The sequence below is a fragment of the Vanellus vanellus genome (genome assembly GCF_965231255.1).
Source record: "Vanellus vanellus genome assembly, chromosome: 9".
Classification (NCBI taxonomy): Eukaryota; Metazoa; Chordata; class Aves; order Charadriiformes; family Charadriidae; genus Vanellus; species Vanellus vanellus.
The window spans coordinates 12,871,727-12,890,945 of record NC_138914.1 but is presented as its reverse complement, the minus strand read 5'-3'; the positions used below and the strand labels follow the sequence as shown (position 1 = coordinate 12,890,945).

At 44.2% G+C, this 19,219-nt stretch overlaps 2 protein-coding genes across 2 annotated transcripts in view; both read right to left on the bottom strand.

Moving 5' to 3' along the window:
* Positions 1 to 505: 505 nt before the first annotated feature.
* On the bottom strand, positions 506 to 13,474 carry ZXDC (ZXD family zinc finger C; the record flags this gene model as incomplete). Its single annotated transcript, XM_082487537.1, has 10 exons — positions 506 to 2,744; positions 3,796 to 3,897; positions 5,216 to 5,388; positions 7,217 to 7,301; positions 8,023 to 8,708; positions 9,294 to 9,464; positions 10,357 to 10,487; positions 10,601 to 10,679; positions 11,641 to 11,793; positions 12,355 to 13,474. 10 exons carry the CDS (start codon positions 13,472 to 13,474, stop codon positions 2,658 to 2,660), a joined length of 2,787 nt encoding a protein of 928 aa, XP_082343663.1. The 3' UTR covers positions 506 to 2,657.
* A 4,622-nt stretch (positions 13,475 to 18,096) lies between these two features.
* UROC1 (urocanate hydratase 1) overlaps positions 18,097 to 19,219 on the bottom strand; it is a gene marked incomplete at both ends in the record, with an annotated part of 45,573 nt that continues 44,450 nt past the window's right edge. Inside the window, one exon of the mRNA XM_082487878.1 lies at positions 18,097 to 18,237. Coding sequence (XP_082344004.1) covers positions 18,097 to 18,237 — 141 coding nt within the window. The remainder of the gene's footprint in view (positions 18,238 to 19,219) is intronic.

Genomic DNA, 19,219 nt, shown 5'->3' with positions numbered 1-19,219 from the left:
ATGTACAGTCTGTTAGTCTTTGCTCAGCTGATGAACTTCATGGTCTCATGAAATTCCCCATCCTCTCCTACCCCGAGATCCCAGGGAAAGCTGTCGTGTTAGGCAACCGCTCTCCCTTCCCACCTTCTGCCCAAGATAAATCAAAATTCTCATTTTGCATCTCAGGCTCCTGCTAGCAACAATGCTTCTCTCATTCAGTTTTTGACACAACTAGCACTACCCTTACAAACCTGACTAGTACTGCAGTCCTGGGTAACAATCGTTGTTATGGCATGGCTAAACCAGGCACCTGCCAGACATTCGTTATAATCACTAATCTGTTGCAGGATTGTAAAACACAAAGGCTATGCTTTAATCCAAAGGATGGGTTTCGTTATAGACTCCACCCCACTACTGTGGAGAAAACGCAAGTGAAGGAATACCACAAGCTTTGCAGAAATCAAGATGCTAGCAATTAGCTTTATGTCAGATGCTTCCACACAAAGAACAATACTCAGTGACAAACTGACCATAAAAAAAAAGCTTTATTAACCCTTTTTGCACCAGCAGTTCTTCAGGTATCCATTGCCAGCAATGGAGTTCAAGCCAAGTGATCCAATTTTCAGCCCCAAGAGGTTAGCACTTTACATTCACTTACAAAGCTGAGTGAGGTACATTTTCAGAAGTAGAAATACGTGGTTGCAAGTCCCATAAAAAGATGGAGTGTTCCTTGGCCATTTTAATAGATTAAGAACTGGTATGGTCCTTGAGAACAGAATAATGCAGGCATTGGGAGCTCGAGGCGTCCCAGCATCCAGGAAGAGCACAGAGACCACTAGCACAAGCCCAGCAGTCCCCCTTCAGCACGATTCCTCCTCACCCTTTCTACCTCTTAGGAGCGGATTCCATGCTGCAGCCGCAGCTACCAACCAGGTAGCAGATCTCACCTACCAATTAGTTTGGTTTGGAAACCCAACCTGAGAGGGTTAAGAGATTCCCCGGACATAAGCTGTAAACTCAGGATGAGAGGAACAGAGAGACCTCAACGCTCAGTTAAGCTAAAGATAGAAAAATAAAACTGGTTCAACCAGAGGATAAAATATTGCCTACAAATCAGGATCTGTAGTTGAATGTAACCTGTATACTTTTTTTTCCTCCCCAAGTCTTCAACCACAAAAGCATTTATCTGGACACATACATAGTTCAAAAGGCACAGGAAGTAAAAGCATTTCTGAATGACCTCGTGTGAATTCAACATCAGTATAACTGTAAAATAAATAAATATGTGCAAGATTAGAAAGATCACAATGTTCTTCTGCATGACATATCGTATTTCGTAAAAAAAATACACATACGTGCATACACACACACCTCATTGAGAATAAAAAACAGTACATACACCCTTTTATCAAACTCCTATACATAACTTTATAGGCATTCAGTACATCACCATAAGAAACATTTAAATTACTACCTTAAAACATAACCAAAGGTGTTTTTTTTTTTTCTTTTTTCCTATACAACCCTATACTTATTTAGTTGTCTGCAAGCCAGGTAAGTACAGTACATACAACCTCTCCCCCCGCCCCCAAGAGAAACTGCAGGTTTTCAGTGGGGCAAGTCTTCCTCGGTAACAATTCTTTTCCTCTCATAAAATACTCTGACAACTGCATATTCTGTAAACCAGCCGGAAGCTCCACGTGCATGTGGCACTCTGGGATATCAATAAAGAACAAGTGTTAACAGTGTTCAGTTGAGGGGGGGAAAAAAACAACACCAAAAAAAAAAAAAAATAGATAGTGGCCAGTTTACAGGTGACTTGGCAGCAGTTTATAGATGAGATAAAATCAAGGTGCTTAAATTTACATGACACTCAACATTCCTCCCAAAAAAGGGAACACAAAGATAAAACGAACCTCTCTCAGATGCTGTTGGACTCTTAGCTAATCACTTACGGTGAGCACAGTTCTATTGCAGTTTTCTTTCTCAAGTTTTGCTGGAAGAATTCAGCAAAATATTTGGGATGCAGGAGCAAGGAAAGGGAGAAACTCAACATGAGCTACAAACTGATTCACAGCTAAGTTAACATTTAGAATCTAGCTTTCTAAACCAAAGATTTTAGAGCATCTCATTTTCATGGCACAGGATGTTAATTTTGTTACCTGTGACGCTTCATTCCAGTTTTCTGCCAAAACACAGGGGCCGAAACGATTATTTTTTTGTGTGTGAAAAACGCTTGCAAATTTTAGCTTTTAATTCCTCGATGCCACTGGCTCCAGCAGGAGACCAACAGAAAAAAAGTTTTAACTGTCATAGGCAGGATTATAAATTTGTACTTGTTAGCTGTAGAATACTTGCTTTCCTGTGAAAACAGTAAATATTACCTCAGTTTGAAGTTTAATACAGTACTTCTCCCTGAAACAACACCGTACAGCAGTCTGCCCCGTCTCTCCAGCCACGAGGCAGGCAGGGTATCTTACACAGGCACATCAAGTGGGATTTACATTTTGTAAGAAAATCTTTCAGCTGCAACTGTCCTTAGCAAATCGCAAAGAGTGCAACCATAACCCAGTACTCCTAGTTTTCATATTTTCCTTGGAAAAAGACCCACACAGTTATCTCACTCCGTCAAGACACGATTGCCCAATTTGTTTTCAAGTAGCTGTTCTTAATAACGGTCATTCCAGATCCTGTAAGTTTATTGTGCTTCCAGTGAACTGAGAGTTATCAGAACCTGCATCATCTTCAGTGGAATTGTGTGGTTCCTGTTAAAGGAAACAGACAGCATGAAGAGATCAGTGCTTTCACCTCTAGATGCTTTTAACGCTTATCAGTAAGATTACCTTGACATTTACCCAAGAGCAGAGAAATGCTTTGAATGGTTTAGAGGAAACTCAAAGCTTTTCTGCTTTGAGGACCCACTCAAACAGCGCTGCTCTGGTTTTCTTGGGAACACTTCAGATGACCATTACTAATAGAGATAAATTTAAAATCGGTGACTATTTGCTTTTCTTCTATTAACTCTCTACCACGGCCAATGACCCTAGTACTTCCAGGTTCATCATAGTAAGGTGCTTCTCTCAAACACAAAAGCTTTATTTCCTCTCCAGAAGAAGCACACTTGGTAAGAATAACTGCATTGCAGAGTTTATCGAAACAAAAGCCCCACACGGTAGAGTAGAAAATGTGATTTATGTACACGCTAATCATTCATTGCTGCTCGGTTCTCAGCTGCTCCTGCTCACTAACACACAGTTCACCAGAACACCAGATAACAAAATGTTTATGCAAGAAGCTGTATGAAGCTTTCTGCATTCAAACAACACTGACGCTCAGTAGTTAACACGGGCAAGTAGTGAAACCAAAGACTGTAGAAGCGAGCAGACTTTTTAATTTAACTGCCATCCCCATACAGACACCACTCTGAAATCTAGGCTCAAGATTTTATTTCTCGCTTCCCACCCTTCCTGTAGCCTGCTACATATCAATTCTGACCCTCTTTCTTGAACCCATTTAATACCTGCAGGATGGGATCAGGAAAACAAAGATGGGGCACTCCAGTAATAAATGAGTAACATTTAGTTTTCATTACTCAGTAACAGAGGAAGAAAAACAACAACCTGTGCCGTGTCAAAGGTTGGTAACATACACAAGATAGACCTGCAGCACAGCTCTCCGCTTACTACTTCTTCTAAGTGAAATTAAACTCCCAATGGAAAACAAGCTATTTTCATTAGGCAGCACACCAGTGTTCACAGTAAATTGTCTTCACTTTCAAGCTAGGCAATAAAATCCAACGGCTCTGACATGCTGTACCTGAAGTATGTGAACAGGTAAATCCACTGTAAGCTGAGAATGTGACGAGGAGGACTGAGAGCTCAGCTGAAAAGGCAAGTCTCCCTCTCCTGGGGAATCATCCTGTGAATGCAGAAACATGATGCGATTACAAGATCCCCAAGCATCTCAGCACAATATGGCAAATTTCACTCAGCCTCACAATTTAAAAAAAAAATCTCATAAAGCTACTGCACCTTACCAGTAAGGCCTACACCCACAACGGTATGTGGAAAGCTAACTGCCCCTTAAATCTGAACCTAGCTCAATGTAAAACCTATTATCCTATCACAATCAACTCAGAAAACTGGCAAGATCCAAAAAGGAAGGAAGAAAAGAATGGTTCATCTTCCAACAAACATAACACTCAAATGCACAAGTTTCATCATGTGTGAAGCTGATACTTAACAGAAAGGTTACAAACTTCTACACCCATCAGAAAACTAGACAGAGGGAGAACGCTGCTCATAGCGTCCTCCATACCGTATGTTGTTAGGAATAAAGTGGAATGAAGTCACCCTCTCTCTGGATACTACACAGATAGACACCTGACCAAAAATGTATTACCCACCATGCTCCACTAGCCAGCCCACATAGATTACTAGGTATTTTTAGATAAAAATCTTAAGCTTTATTTCAACAGTTTAGAGAAATAAAAGTTTAGGTTGAAACTTCATTTTGCAGGAATCTTTTCGTGTCAGTCTCATTTGCATTGTACATTAGCGAGAGGTGAAGCAATGTAAGAAATCGGAGGGGGGTGTCCACAAAGAAAAAGCCTGGGGGAAAAAGTCATACTGCCATGCAACCCCTAAGGTAATGCATGCTAGTAATCCTTTCCTTCCGGAAGAACAATTACCCCATACTTTGGGACAGGAACGTAGCATCTGTTTTGCTGCTCTCGTAACTGCCTGTCCAAACTGGGAAAATCCTAAGCCCCTGAAGGATCACCACTCTCACATGCAAAATGGAAGTTCGCTATAAAAGTCTTCCTTCCATCACAGCATTTCCCGCATCAAGCGTACCCAGCCTAAGAAGCTAACAGGATGTTCCCTACAGTTACAGTGCCCATATGTTCAAGGCTGGAGTGAATATTAGTACTAAACCAAATATTAACATCTTACCCACTTGCACAATGCATCTGTTTGGGCCCCCAGCAGTTGTATGACTGAACCAGCTCTGTTTTCAGGCATTTCTAGACCTCTGTAAAGCCAGTTTCATACAAACTTCCCAGGAAAGTGCTTCTTGCAGGCAAATGCTCTAATGGACACGGTACATATTGCAGATTTCAAGATCCCATCTAGGTGACTCTAGTACCAGAGTTCACGGATAGTCAGATTCTTCCATAAATGTGCCAGTTTGGGTAACAGAGAAGATGACCATGTTTCTCCTCCTCAGCTCTTACCTGAAGAAGCTGAATTTGCACATACTGGGCTCCAGTGGCAGGGTCCCTTATTGTCAGCCCTCCATTCGGCAGAACTATGTTGCCACCCAGTCGACTGCCAGGGTTGGATGATGAAAAGTTGGTAGGGCTTACTTTACCACCCTTGCTTTTCCTCTGACCAGAGCCAGATGCCCCTAAAAGACAGCAGTTTTCATATTTGGATGGTCAGAAGCAATTTGCCATAGTTTCCCCACTAGTACTTTTTAATTTTATGCAGTTACTTATGCTACGCAGCAAACACCTAAACAGTACAATATAATCAAGCATTATCTGGTATCTGCTAAAAGGCCAGGTGGCAATCAGCTGATGAACTCCAAGTGCTGACTAAGCATCTTCTTATATGAATGCCATTAAAACCACATCACAAACTGCTAAGCTTAGGGCTCACCCCTGTGGTAGCACAGAAGCATCAGCATATTTGTGGAGTTATAGAAAGGAACTAGGAAGTAGAACTGCATTTTCTATTTTTAATTTTGCAAATCATTTCCTGAGAAGTCATGTACATAATTTTTCCAAAGCATAGTGAAGCTCATCTATTTCCAGAAAGATTTCAAGGACTATGAGATAGAACAGGCTACAGAAGTACAACTACTACGACCTTAAGCATTTTTCAGTTGAAAACAAGATGAACCAGCTGCTTGTATTACAAGCTGAAAACCAAAAACCTAATAAAAATAAATGTAAGGATACAATCCTGTCAGCTGTTTGGTTTTTTTTTTATTTATTTGTTTTTTAAATTTTTAGTAAATAAAAGGCTTGGATAACTTCTTTTTAAACACTGAACCTTCCCTTACAGTGTTCATTCAACCTAGTTAAATCAACTACAAATACTAGACTTTGTAGACCACTTTGAGAAGCACATAGTAGCGTTAACGCAACAGCTGGTGAGAAGTGGACTACTGGGAGTCTTCAGTAAGAACAGAAATAGGAATTTTCTGAGGTCATTTTAGGAGACATGCAGATTAAATGCAATAATCTTTTTTAAATTATGTCTAAAAGACATGTTTGATGATACATACACACGTTTGATAATACAAGCAAACTTAGAACTAGCTTCATAAAGCAGTTATCCTTCCGTGTGATGATTCACTGAACCAGACAGAATTTATGCAGGTATGCCTTTTACAAGTACAGAAACATGACAGTGCTCAATTCAGATCTAGTCTCTTAACTCACCTTAAAAATTATGACCTTGATTTTCAGAGGTGGAAGATATTAAGAGACAATGAGGAAGAACTAAACTATATATATATATATATATATATGTATGATATTCCACCCCAGACCCAAGGGTAGACGCAAGTCAAATGCCTGAGCTTGTGCAGGTCTAGTGAGCCACAGACCGCGTTTGATCGGACAAAGTAACGGTGTGTAATTCACATCAGACAGCTTTGACTCAAACTACAGTTTAAGACAATAGATCTGAAACCATGACATAAACCTCACCCTGCACAAGAACTTGCTACATGGCTAAAATCTAAGAGAGGGTTTTGAGCATTTCTAGATAACTAAGAAATTAATTCCTTAACACTGCATACACATTGTTACTAAGTGAAAAATGGAAGCAAAACAAATCCAGCTGGTATTTTGTTACCTGTACTGAGTAAAAAAGAACCCACTCGTTAAGACCAAAAGCGTAAACAACAGAAAGCAAAGTGACCTTTATTTTTTTTGTTGTTTTAATATGAAAATAAAAAGCAGATGAAGAGATGAAGGGGTAGTGTCTTGTTAACAATCATGAAACATATGGTGCAGATTTCTTTGTAAGCTTACCATGAATTTGATATTCCATAGAATGTGATTATCCCGAGTAACAGATGGTATACCACATGCATAATTATTTTAACTAGCAATAAATCGGATCGGATATTTAAGAATGCGCTCAGATACCTGCACCCATTTCACTGCCAAACCCCCAAATTAATTGTATTTATTAAATTTAAAAAATTAATGGCTTCTCACCTGTGCTACTCCCATTCCCTTTTTGTTTTCTTTTCTTGGCTAGCTGAATGGCTCTGTAGTCTGTTCTCGCAGACCCACTGCTCTCCTAGTAAGAAAAAAAAATCCAAGAGACGTAGTTTTTTGAATGCAAGAGCAAACCAAGATAATCAGCACTGACTAATGAGTTCTCAGTCACACTTATCTTTTACACCGCAAACACTGATTTCTCGTTTCCCGTGCTCTTCTGATTAGAGTTTCAATAAATTCCCTGTATGTACTTAATATCTGGAGTTCAACAGAAAAGGAAGTTGGCTCCACATTTATAAGCATTCAGATTTTAACAGGGTAAATATTTACTTTGTAATGTAAATAAACAATTACATTTGCAGTGGCATAGCAAAGCAGAAAGGGAAGAGTACTTAAAAAAGAGGACTGAGATGATACTGTTTCAGTTACTCTCCCAGCCTAAATCCTTCCCTGGAATGACATGCATAAGACATACCACCTATTCTTGGGTATTCTTGTAAATGCCATTTCACCCTCAGACAGATGGCCACTTATTTTTTAATTCCTTACTTTGAAAGGTTCTCCTTTAACTGTCCCCACCAGAATTCCAGTATTTCTTGAAAGAACTTATCACTACACTGAATCTACTTCTGACAACACGTAATTCAACATAATTCTATATCCTTCATCAAAACAAGCCAAAATACATGACCTGCAAAATCTGAAAGGAAGGTCCCCCTATAAGGTATAAGTAGCAATAGATATTCCCAAAGTCAGGGTGTCTCACTCACACGGGTAAAATGAATACAGTTATTGCATACCAGAAATGAGCTGCCAGTCACTGTGCCAAGATCCATTTCTTTCTGTGCACTGTAGCTCCCTGGAGGGTTGGAGAAGACAAACTGCGTCACTACTTTGCTGCCCTCTTGTTGACCAACAACGTCGGAGCTAGGAAGCAAATTCCGTTCAACCTTACTTGGCGTTAGTAACTCAGGCACATTGGTACCGCCGAGGCTACTAGAAGGAGTCAAAGTGGCTGTGTCGATTGTTAAATTATTGCTGGACGTCAAACCGTGCACATCTTGACTGGAACTCCTCACCGACAGAGATGCCAGCGAACCCAAGGCTTCTGCATTGACAGTCTGTACGTCATCCAAATTTAAAGTGCTTTGCTGTAAAACCGTCGCACTGGTTCCCAGCAAGAGAGAACTGTCCAGGCTCTGCGGCATATCACTGCTAGCCACCAAGATCAAGGGATCGACTACCTGGCTTAAAGAATTGTTGCTGACAGGGAGGTTTCCTCCGAGTGTTGAGCCCACCGAAGCAACATCGATGGTGATAATTCCAGAGTTCACTAGCGCCATGTCTGTTGCAATTCCAGAGTTGTTACTAGACACGTTGGAGAATAGAGATACGAGGTCTATGTTGCTGAGATCACTCTGTCCCGGACTAGTGAGTTCACTGCTGGGTGTGAGGGAGCTGGTTGCTTCAAGCTGAGTTAGGAGATCTGGAAGAGAAGGATTTGGTTATGAGACAGATCTTTCATCAGACAATAGGGAGGAAAAACACAAACGATCAAGGGAGGAAGCTTAAAACTCTAGATTCTCAGCCTAGTAAAACACTTCCCAACTTCCCTGACTTAAGGATTTAAGGGAAAAAAAGCTTACTGAAATAAGTTCACTCTTTTACTGAGAAATTTCAGTTACAAAAGCACTCGCTAAAAGATAACACTAAGGCAGTCCAGGCTAAGTCAGGTTGTAGAGGAGTGGAAAAAGGAGAGCAAAAACAAGTGCTTTTAGTCCTAACTCACATTTTACAGATGGCACGGAGAAGGACAAGCTCTACTTCGTTCAAAAGAGCTGCAATTTGTCACCATTTCACACAGGTCAAGCTCAAGTCTCACTTTCTGATACTCAGTTACACGTCCCGCTGAAACCTTTAGTGCGGGGGACAACCAACTCCAGTCTCGGTGAAGATTCTGCCACTCATATCAACAGGGCTTGGATTTCAACATCAGTAAATACACCTTTTCCTTAATAAAACATTTCCTTTTTCCATTGCACCCTCCTATAGTTTGAAACAAATACTTTACCTGGGCTGAAGTTATGCTGTTTGACCATGTGCGTCTTCATACTGTGCTTGGAAGTGAACAATTTATTACAGCTGGATACAGGGCAACGAGTCTTTAATGAGTCCACATCCTGAAGATGTTTTTTGGAGTGAATATACAGACTACTGCGTGCTGAAAATTTTGCACAACAACCTGCAAGAAGATATACAAGGCTTTAAAGTTTCATCTAATTTCAGTTTGATGTTCATACTTAGTATCTTAACAAAACAAATCAGAGTAGCTCTGCAGAACTCTATCCGCTATTTTGCAGCACCTGTGCATACATTCAAAGGAATCAGAAAAAAGTCAACAACCTGTTTGAAGAAGTTCAACAACCTGTTTCATGTGATGCACAACCTCTCCCTGCTATGGCATCTTAAATGTAAAATCTTCACAATGACTGCTGGCAAAACCATTAAAAAGAGGAAACAATCACCAAGTAGAGCTGCTTTACTTTATGGCACAGAATATTCCAGATCAGACCCAAAATCTTTGTTCCTGGAGTCCTACTGAAGTGACGGAGGTAGTGCTAACAAACCCATGGAGCATCAACGAGGCTCCCGTATGTATGACCACAACAGATACCACTCACACGGCCATCCACCATCCCAGCAGCAGAGACTACCACATCACTGAACCACTGAACACTCAAGATGACATGTCATAACAGCAAAATGTGGCCTTGAAGGTGTTGGACAAGACCACTTTTCATTACTTCTGATGAACCAAGTGAAAAAGCTGAACTACAGAAACTGAATGTCAGAAGTAGGATTTTCCAGAATAAAGTAGTCCTGCTCATCATAAAGGTTAAAAAAAAAAATCAGGCTAGAGCACGAACTAATGTTCTCCACAATCCATAAATTTGCGAATGATCACTCATTCAGTTACAATGTCTTGTTTAGTTTTATCTCTTCAAACTCTGTTAGAAGACTCACTCCAAATTGTTCCAATCCTGTAATAAGCTTGCATTTGGGGAAAAGGCACACAATCCTTAGGCAATATACACACCAATTACCACTTAACACATACAAGAGCGGAACAATACCTTCTACAGGACACTCAAATGGTTTTGTACCAAGGTGAGTGATACTGTGGCCTTTCAAGTGTTCTGCTCTTGTGAAGGACTTCCCACAGCCTTCTACTGGGCACATAAACCTCCTGTCATCTTCGTGTTTCCTACAAGGGAAGGAAATTGCCATTAGCATGATTAAATCCACTGCTGCTTAAGTACTGGAAGAAAAACAAACAAACAGCAAGTGACTTAGGACAGTATGATCAGAAAAGGCTACCTTTTATGCCTCAGCAGCTTGGACATACTGGTGAAAGACCAGCCACAACCTTCAAAGTCGCAGATAAAAGGCCTTTCACCTTAAGCAAAGAAAAGTCCCATTAATAATCTAATACAGAAATACACACTGCTACTAGAAAATCCAAAAAGCTGCTTACATTGAATTAAGACAAGACGACTCAACCCCCCTCTCCTGAAATTCACTGCAGAGTACTGTGACGCCCCTTCCCTCTTGTACAATCTGAGCCTGCTTTAACTCAAGGCCACTGCATCTTTCCCTAAGCATCAGGGAGCACAGATAATTATCAACCCATCTCATATGAATCTCAGCTATTTTGAAGGTGTTTCAATAACCAATAACAGCATTATTCAAAACAGAAATACAACCGAAATGTTTTTTTCCTGTTTTCATGACCTGTGGATTACAATACAGTGAAGCATGCGAAGCTGGTTTCTATCACGTCCGCAAACTTTCACTTAACAGAAGTGATGCTTTAAAAAAGGCAAAAACCCAAACCCCACACAGTGAAAGCCATGAAACGAGGAAAACAGAGGCCAGTAGAGACTACACACAGCTGTGTTTAAAACACTGAAAGGCTGTATTTCAGCTTAGCAGCGGTCCTTGCAAGTCAGGAGTGCTTGCTTGAGTTGAAACTTATCTTCTTGCTGTTCCAAACCTTGGTACATACATTCCACATATTCTGAGAGCTTTTTAGACATTTGTTTTGACCAATATTAAAATTTACACAATGTTCTGAATGTCTATGAATTTGGGAATAGAGACAGGATAATTTTTCTGAACAGAGCTCACACGCCAAAAGACACATCTTTGCGCATCTATAGCTACTTCCCATTTGGCAAGTTCATTCAGCAGACTCCTACCCCCCAGAAGGCCAAGACTCAAACACCTTCACTGACTCTAAATAATTCATGTCACCCTTTCTCCCTTCATGACTTTCAGTTTCTCCAGCGAACTGAAGTCCGCTCTCCACATATTATCTTCCGTGTACTTCCCCATCTACAAGTCACCCTTGTGAATACCTGTGTGACTCCTCATGTGGATCTTCAGCCGGCAGGCTTTGTCATACTGCTTGTTACAGCCAGGGAACGAACAAGAAAACTGCTCCTGCTCTCTGAAGTGGGCTCGATTATGGGAGAATAACGCACTCACTGTAATAAATGTTCTTTCACAACCTGGGGAGAGAAGGGAAACAGCACATCGGTTTGATAGAACACTGAACCAGGAACACTGGATTCTCTTCTCTCTCCTAACTTTTAGCAAGACATCTTCATGATCCTTTTTCCAGGATATTACATCCCGGCACAAGGGAAAACCAAACAGTGCAACCCTACGCGACGTTAGTCCCAGGGATTACAATTATTTAGAGAAGGGGGGCAATCAAAATACATATAGCCCGGTTTAAGGCATATCACTTTGGACTTGTGCTGTGCCTTAAGGTGTTTCACCACACGGGCACAAAGCCCCACGTAAACCGACCAGCGAAGGCACAGCACCCTCCAGCTCCCAAACTTTCCCTCTCGATAACCGAGGTGGAGCCCTCAACACTCCGGGGGTGACCCGAAGGGGAAGGAAGGGGCTGCGGGGTGGAAAACCGAGTTGAGCCGCAGAGATCCCACCCTTAACCTGGCCGAACCGTTGTTTTGTTTGGGTTTTTGGGTTGGTTTTTTTTTTTTTTTTTGGGGGGGAGGGGGGGAAGGGGAGGGCAGGGGAAGCAAGCCCCGTTGGCGGCTTACCGGGGAAGTCGCAGCGGTAGGGCCGCTCGGGCTCCAGGTGGCTGCGGCGGCGGTGGGCGGCGAGGCGGGCGGCGCTGGGGAAGCGCTGCCCGCACGCCTCGCACTTGTGCGCCGCCTCCTGCTCGTGGGCGCGGCTGTGGGCCCGCAGGTTGTAGACGGTGGTGAAGCGCTTGGCGCAGCCCGGCGCCGCGCAGGCGAAAGGCCGCAGTTTGTCGTGCGAGTGCAGGTGCCGCCGCAGCTTGTAGGCCGTGGCGAAGGACCAGGCGCAGCCCGGCACCGGGCAGCCGAAGGGCCGCGCCGCCGTCCCCCCCCCCGCCGCCGCCGCCGCCGCCCCCCGGCCGTCCTCCCCGCCGCCGCCGTGCGCCGAGAGGCGGTGCAGCCGTAGCTGCTGTTTGCGGGGGAAGGCTTCGCCGCAGCGCGGCTCCGGGCAGGGGAAGGCCGGCGGGGAGCGCGGCCGCGGCCCGCCCGGCGGCTCGGCGGGGCTGGCGGCGGGGGGCGGCGGCTGCGGTAGGGCGGGCGGCGCGGCCCCCGCGGCCTGCTCGGCGCCGGGCCCCAGCGTCAGGACGCCGTTCTCGATGCGCACCACCAGGCTCTGGTTGTTGATGGTGATGGTCCCCGAGAAGGAGCCGTCCTCCGCCCCGCCATCGCCGCCGGCGGGGGGCAGCGGCGGCGGCGGCGGGGGAGGAGGAGGAGGAGGCGGCGGCGGCGCCGCCGAGCCGGGAGCCTCCTCCGGCGGCTCGGCGGGCGGCGGGCCGGGCTGGCTGCGCCCCGCTTCGCCGCCGCCGCCCGGGCCGGCCTCGGCCGCGCCGCGCACCACGTTGAAGACGAGCAGGAGCCCGTCGTTGTCGGGTGCGGGCCCCGCCGGCGGCGCGCAGGGGCTGGGCGCCGGGCTGGCGCCGGGCTCCGGCTTCTCCTCCACCAACAGCACCGGGAAGCTCACGTAGAGGCCCGACGCGGTGGTGCTGGCGGCGGAGGAGGTGGAGGCGGCGGCGGCCGCCGGCTCCCAGTCGGGCGGCGGCGGCGGGCGGCGCGGGGCGGCGGGCGGCGCGGCGGGGCCGCCATGTTGGGCGCCGGGCCGGGCCCGGGCCGCCTCCGCGGCGGGCAGCCCCTGCGTTTCCATCTTGGGGGTCCCTGTAGCAGCGGCTGAAACCGGAGCCGCGGGGCGGGGCCGGCGCGGGCAAGCGGGTAAACCCGGAGCGTGGTTGTACGGAGCGGGGGCGGCGCAGGGAAGCGCCGGGGAAACCCGGAGCGCGGAGTCTCGGACGGGACGGAGCGGGGGCCGGGCGCCGGCGGGGCTCCTGCGGGCGGGGCAGGGGCTGTACCGGGGCCACCGGGGTGGAAGGCTGTCGTTCACTAGCGAGCTGCTCCACAGCAGCTCGTACCTTTAATTCCACTCGATAGCCGAAGGGGCATAGTTGGATTTGTTTCAGTATTTGGGGATTATTCCAGTATCTGTTTATTCCTGTTAATAGGAATAAACAAGAATAAATTAGAAGCTGTGCGAGAGCAGAGCAATCCTAAACTCGCAGCCACGTTTCGAGAGTTGCAATAGGTAAATACTTTAGCAAAATACCCTGTGCCCCTCCAGTGGGAATACGAAAACGGAGTTACGAGCCAGTTTTGAGTGATGCTGTGCCACTGCATCACCGGGACAGCCCGGCTCGCAGAGAACGGGGACCCGAGTGGCAGAGGGCAGTGAGGAGTGCTGCACAGAGTCCTGTAGGCTGCAAAGGAGGGAGGGAAAAAGGACAAACACAGACAAAAAGAGACCGAGGTAGGAAAGAGGCTCTGAAATGCTATACTGTTGCTGAAGTCAGTTGAACCTATGAAAAAAAAAAAAATCTACAAATTCAGCTAATACATAACAGCCTTTCTGTTTTTCATTCTCGGGCAAAGCTTTCTTTCAGAAAGCATGCAGCTGTCCAATACTTAAGGAAAAGAGAAAATTATCCCATATTTGACATGGAAATGACACCAGTCCCTTCTTGCTGTGGGACCGACGAGCAGTCCCAGCAGATGGTGCTATGATCCTTCCACTGAGAAATTATTTCTCCTTTCAGCTGAGCAATTTTGCATCAGCTCTCCAACAGCAAGGATGGGAAACTGCTGGCCAGGCACCCCCAGCTCCAGGGAAGCTGGTACTTCTTGCCGTAGAGCTGTAGATACACCCAGAGCTCCACTGTGCACCTTCACAGCCATCTGTGCAGAGTCTGAAGTCCCTGGGGTACTTGAGCTCAGTCTCCCTTGAAATCCCCCTTACCCCACTGCTGACTGTCACTGGGTGTGGGTCATTCCTGTTCTTGGCTGCCCCAAGCCATCCTGACCTCCTCTTTGGAGGTCTTTGCAGTACCTTCCTTCATGTTCCTCAGAAAAGAAAGGTCTGCCCAGCAGCTTATTGCTTAACACATAGGTACATCCCTGATTGAAGGATGTCAAACCTAAAGGAGAAAAGAAACAAAACAAAACAAAACAAACAACAAAAAAAACCCAAACCCAAGCCACAAATCCCTTATGTTTGCCACAGCCTGGAGAGATTCCACAAGACCCTAATTAGGAGAGCTAACAGGTCTCTAATGTGACAAGCTTTATACCTTTAAAAAACACTAGTTACAGACATATGAGTGTCCTGCATGGACAAGTGTCTGCATTTTGAGGAAAGCTTTGAGGTACTAGGATTCATAGGAAGGATGCTTCAGCTTGTGGCAAACTTGAGATGTCGCTACAGAAATTCACTACCTCTATATCCACTGCCTGGATCTGATGCAATGCCTACAGATGTATGGCTTGAAAATGGCTCTCCCTGTACTGGGTTTGTCGAGCAATGTGGTCAACTGCCTATAAATGACATCAGCATCCCCGCAGATCAATAGCACATTCACAGTCCCAGCTTCTCTGCAAACAAGTAGAGAACAGATAAAATGAGGCTCAGCAGAGCTCAGAAGGGGAATCTTCACACTGGTCTTGCGGATGGTTTCTGTATGCTGGAAGCCACCTGCTATTTCATCCCAGGCAGTAATAGGTTACTATTTCCCTGTGCCCTCCCAAAAGTATTGTAAACCTCAGTTCACATTTGTTAAGTGCTTGAGATACACAGTTAAAAGACCAAAGTAGATTTAAATGTATACACATAAATATATACTTCATAATTGGAATAACCAACAGTGAGTTTATAAATACGGCCAACTGCTCATCTGTTCACTGCTTTTCTGTAACCCACTTTGCCTTATTCATGCTACCTCGTTAATAGACAATATTATAATCTCTATAGACAAAATGATAATCCTTATAATCAGAACTTCAACTAGCAGCTCTTGAATTGTGCTCATACATTCCAGTTCTGCGTCTCACTACAAGTAGTCCCGAGTTTATAAACTCCTAGGGACTCGAGTGGCTTTCAACACTGGTGTACTTGCAAGGTTATGTCCCTTGGTCAGTAAAGCTATAAGGATGAAAATAAGGTTCCTTTTTTCTCTGGGATGTGAAGGTTGAGCATGCTGGCAGGTACTACAGTACTAAACAATACAAAGATCAATAGTTCATAATAAATATTGCTTCAACATTTTGTCTTCAGTGGATTTTCAACTCAGAATTGAGATGTATCTATGAAGCAGCTGTACATTCCTTAGTACAGGAAAGCCAGTGTATTTTCTAGTTGTTCCTCATGACAAAACAGTACCCAAGCACTTTTGGGCTATGAAGACTAGACTGGTTTTGTACAATACCAAGATACAAACTTTGGACCCAGTCCAGTGTGGTTATTAAGAATAGGTAATGCATAACATATGTCAAAGCAAAGGCTGTCAAATCTGGCTGACAACTAGTCACATCTCAACTATATAACTTGGCAACGCGAGCATTTTTTCCATAATATAAAGCAATTCCGATCAACTGCAGATTGCACTGCACAGAAGGTTCAGCTACAAGCAGATGCCAGGTTCTCACTCTTCATCTGGAGACACACACAGTACGTGAACAGAGTAAAGAACTGATCTGTGATTCAAAATAAATGGTTTCCTTTACTTGGCACCAGAGGCAACAGAGAGTTGCAGAGTGTGCTCACTGGGCAAGTACCACAGAGTCCAAGAGTTGCCTGGGTTCTTGAGACCCCACAGTCCTGAGGACTGCAGCTCATCACAGCCAATCTACAGCCGCCGATGCATGTTTACCTGTGTAACCCCTTCCCCTTCCAAGGGCCAATGGATACAGCGCCAAGGAGATTGAGTGGCAGGCCAGATGGAGTCCAGGGATTGCTCATGCTCTGTGGTGGAGCCTGAATGAGGCCCACACACAAGGGCCATGCTTAGCATGAGATGTGATAGCTTAGAAGAATTATTTTTGTATGCACACGCATATAGATGTGGATGTAAAATGTTTCTGTAAATACATACATGTATGTAACTGTCAATATGTATGTGTATAGGTGTTCAAAGTAAGCCTCAACTTTTGGTTCAGCATCACAGCCCATTAGAACAAGATACTTTAGTTAGTTACTGTTAACACAAATACAAGAGTAGGTTCAGGTACAAAATACAACGTTTCTTTCAGTTGCATTTAGGCACACTGGGTTATGTGCCTTCCTAACCCTTTCGGGGAATAAGGGAGACCAAAAAGACCGTTCTATCTCTATTTTACTTTATCTTCAACTTCTGTGTGCAGGAAGCCCGCGCTGTCTTGTCTTTGCTGCTTTAGTTTGTTTCACATCAGTTGTGTCTTATTTCAGAAGGAAGGTCTACACAATCATTTTGTTATAGTGCTCTACTAATTGCACCACTCACATCCAAATGGGTAAGTAGCCTATGGCTTTTCATTAAAAAGCAGCAGCCAGCACTAAGGATCTAGATTTTCTGGAGGTTTCCATCCATTTAGAAGCTGCTCAAGTGCAATGGGCTTCTACAGAAGAACAAACTCCTCATTGCGAGGCAGCAAAGCGCACCCAACATCAGATTCAGCAGAATGGCACCATCTCAGACTGACGCAGAATTTAGCTCACACTAACTTATCGTGAGTTGTTCCATATTTTCCTGGCCTTGCTGTCAGATGTTTGGAAATGGTCTAGTACTAACTGCCCTCAGGCTTTTCCCCCCACTTACCTGGCACAGCATTCTGTTCCTGCTTGTGGTGAAAATTTCAGGGAAAAACACACGCAGGCTACCTGTGCTTAACCAGTTACAGTCTATCTATCACTTTCTATTGCGATCAACAAACGCTTTTATGGCAATATAGAAAAGCTTGAGCCTAACACACGTGATATCAGTGCATCCTCCACCAGCTGAGGAATAAGTTCGTTTACGCACTCATGTGTTTGGCTGCTGGATTTCATGGGTCTTTGCTGATAGCAGCAGACTCTGAATCAGAATGAAGTGTTCCAATTTCCATTCCACATTTGATCTACCAGACCTAAGAGTCTCCTTAATTTATGAATTATGAGGAATAAGTGGATTTATTTATATATTTTTTTCCATTTAATTTTCAGGGACAAAATTCCAGTTCCTTTCCTTACAATGCATAGTTTCTTATTGCAAACATTGTTCCGAACTTGTTAGTGAAAAGACCGTTCTTGATATCAGTGGACCTGTCACAGACAGATACCAGTTCGCCCCATTAACATGTTAAAGAGGAAAAAACAACTCACATGGAGGAGACATTTGCAAGGCTTTTATCATTTGGCCAGAGAGCAAAACAGGATATCAAGGAGACGAGTTCAAAAGTATCTGCAAGGACAACATTGCACCAGGAATACCACTAACGTTTCAGGGCTTGCTCCAAGATGTTCTCATCCACCACCTTGTGAGGGAGAGTCACCTTCAATGTGGCATTCTCTTTCATTGCTTGGCAGATCGTTTCATAAGCATAGTCATTACCTGACCAGCAGCGTCTGGCGACCTGTCAGACCAGAAAATCAATGGGTGTAAAAATTGTGCATTTCTCTTGCCACAACCACCTTACACAATATTTGCGCAAACACTGGCACCCAATTTCATGACAATAAATCTTTCAACCCTCTGCCTCTTCCTACTTTCCTTACTGATTTTGGAAGTAGGTTTTGTAATACCTACTTCATTTTTATGAGTACTATTTGGATAGACTTGGTGCATTCGCATGCAGAAACGAAACACTGGACAGAAAATATTGGTAGAGCCAGGTACTTACAAGCCTTACAAAATTCTCTCACTAAAAGTAGTTGTGCACTCCACCCCAGCTCTGTGAAACTAGCACTTGCTTTAGATAACTGTATCATTTAAGCAATCGATGCCTTTGTATTGGGATAAATATTTAAAAGGAAAATGTCACTCAATGTGTTTTCAAAATATGAAATCAAGGAGCCAAATTCTCTGCCAGCACATAAGGATGAAACTCTATGGTCAGCCAGGGAACTGGTAAACACCTCTTCCAACTGAAAAACTCTGTGTTTTGGTCTGTGTACAAGCCAGATTCCCCAGATGAAAAAAAGTCAAGATTTGGCACAAAAGAAATAAGTCCTTCCCTCTATTCAATGCCTTACAAATCTCTATTATGAATTGCAAATTAGTGTCTGAAATATTCAGACTCAAAAGTGTTCAAGAAAGAAAATACTTAGGTTCCAATTTAGCAAAATATTTAGACATATTAATATAAGCCTAGTGAGTTCCCAGGAACATAGTAATAACAGCTAGAAATGACCTTGCAAGCTAACAACTCAATTTTCCTGCCACTCACCTATGATTATTCCTGGCAGTATATTTTCAAAGGTACACTCCAGTTTCTTTCCAGTCTTGTATCTAATATGGGTAGCAGTCTCAGAATGTCCTTTTTCAACATGTGTGTGGAGGAGCAAGGCTTTTGCTTGCAATAAATCAGACCAGCAAAAGATTTATTGGGTTTTTAA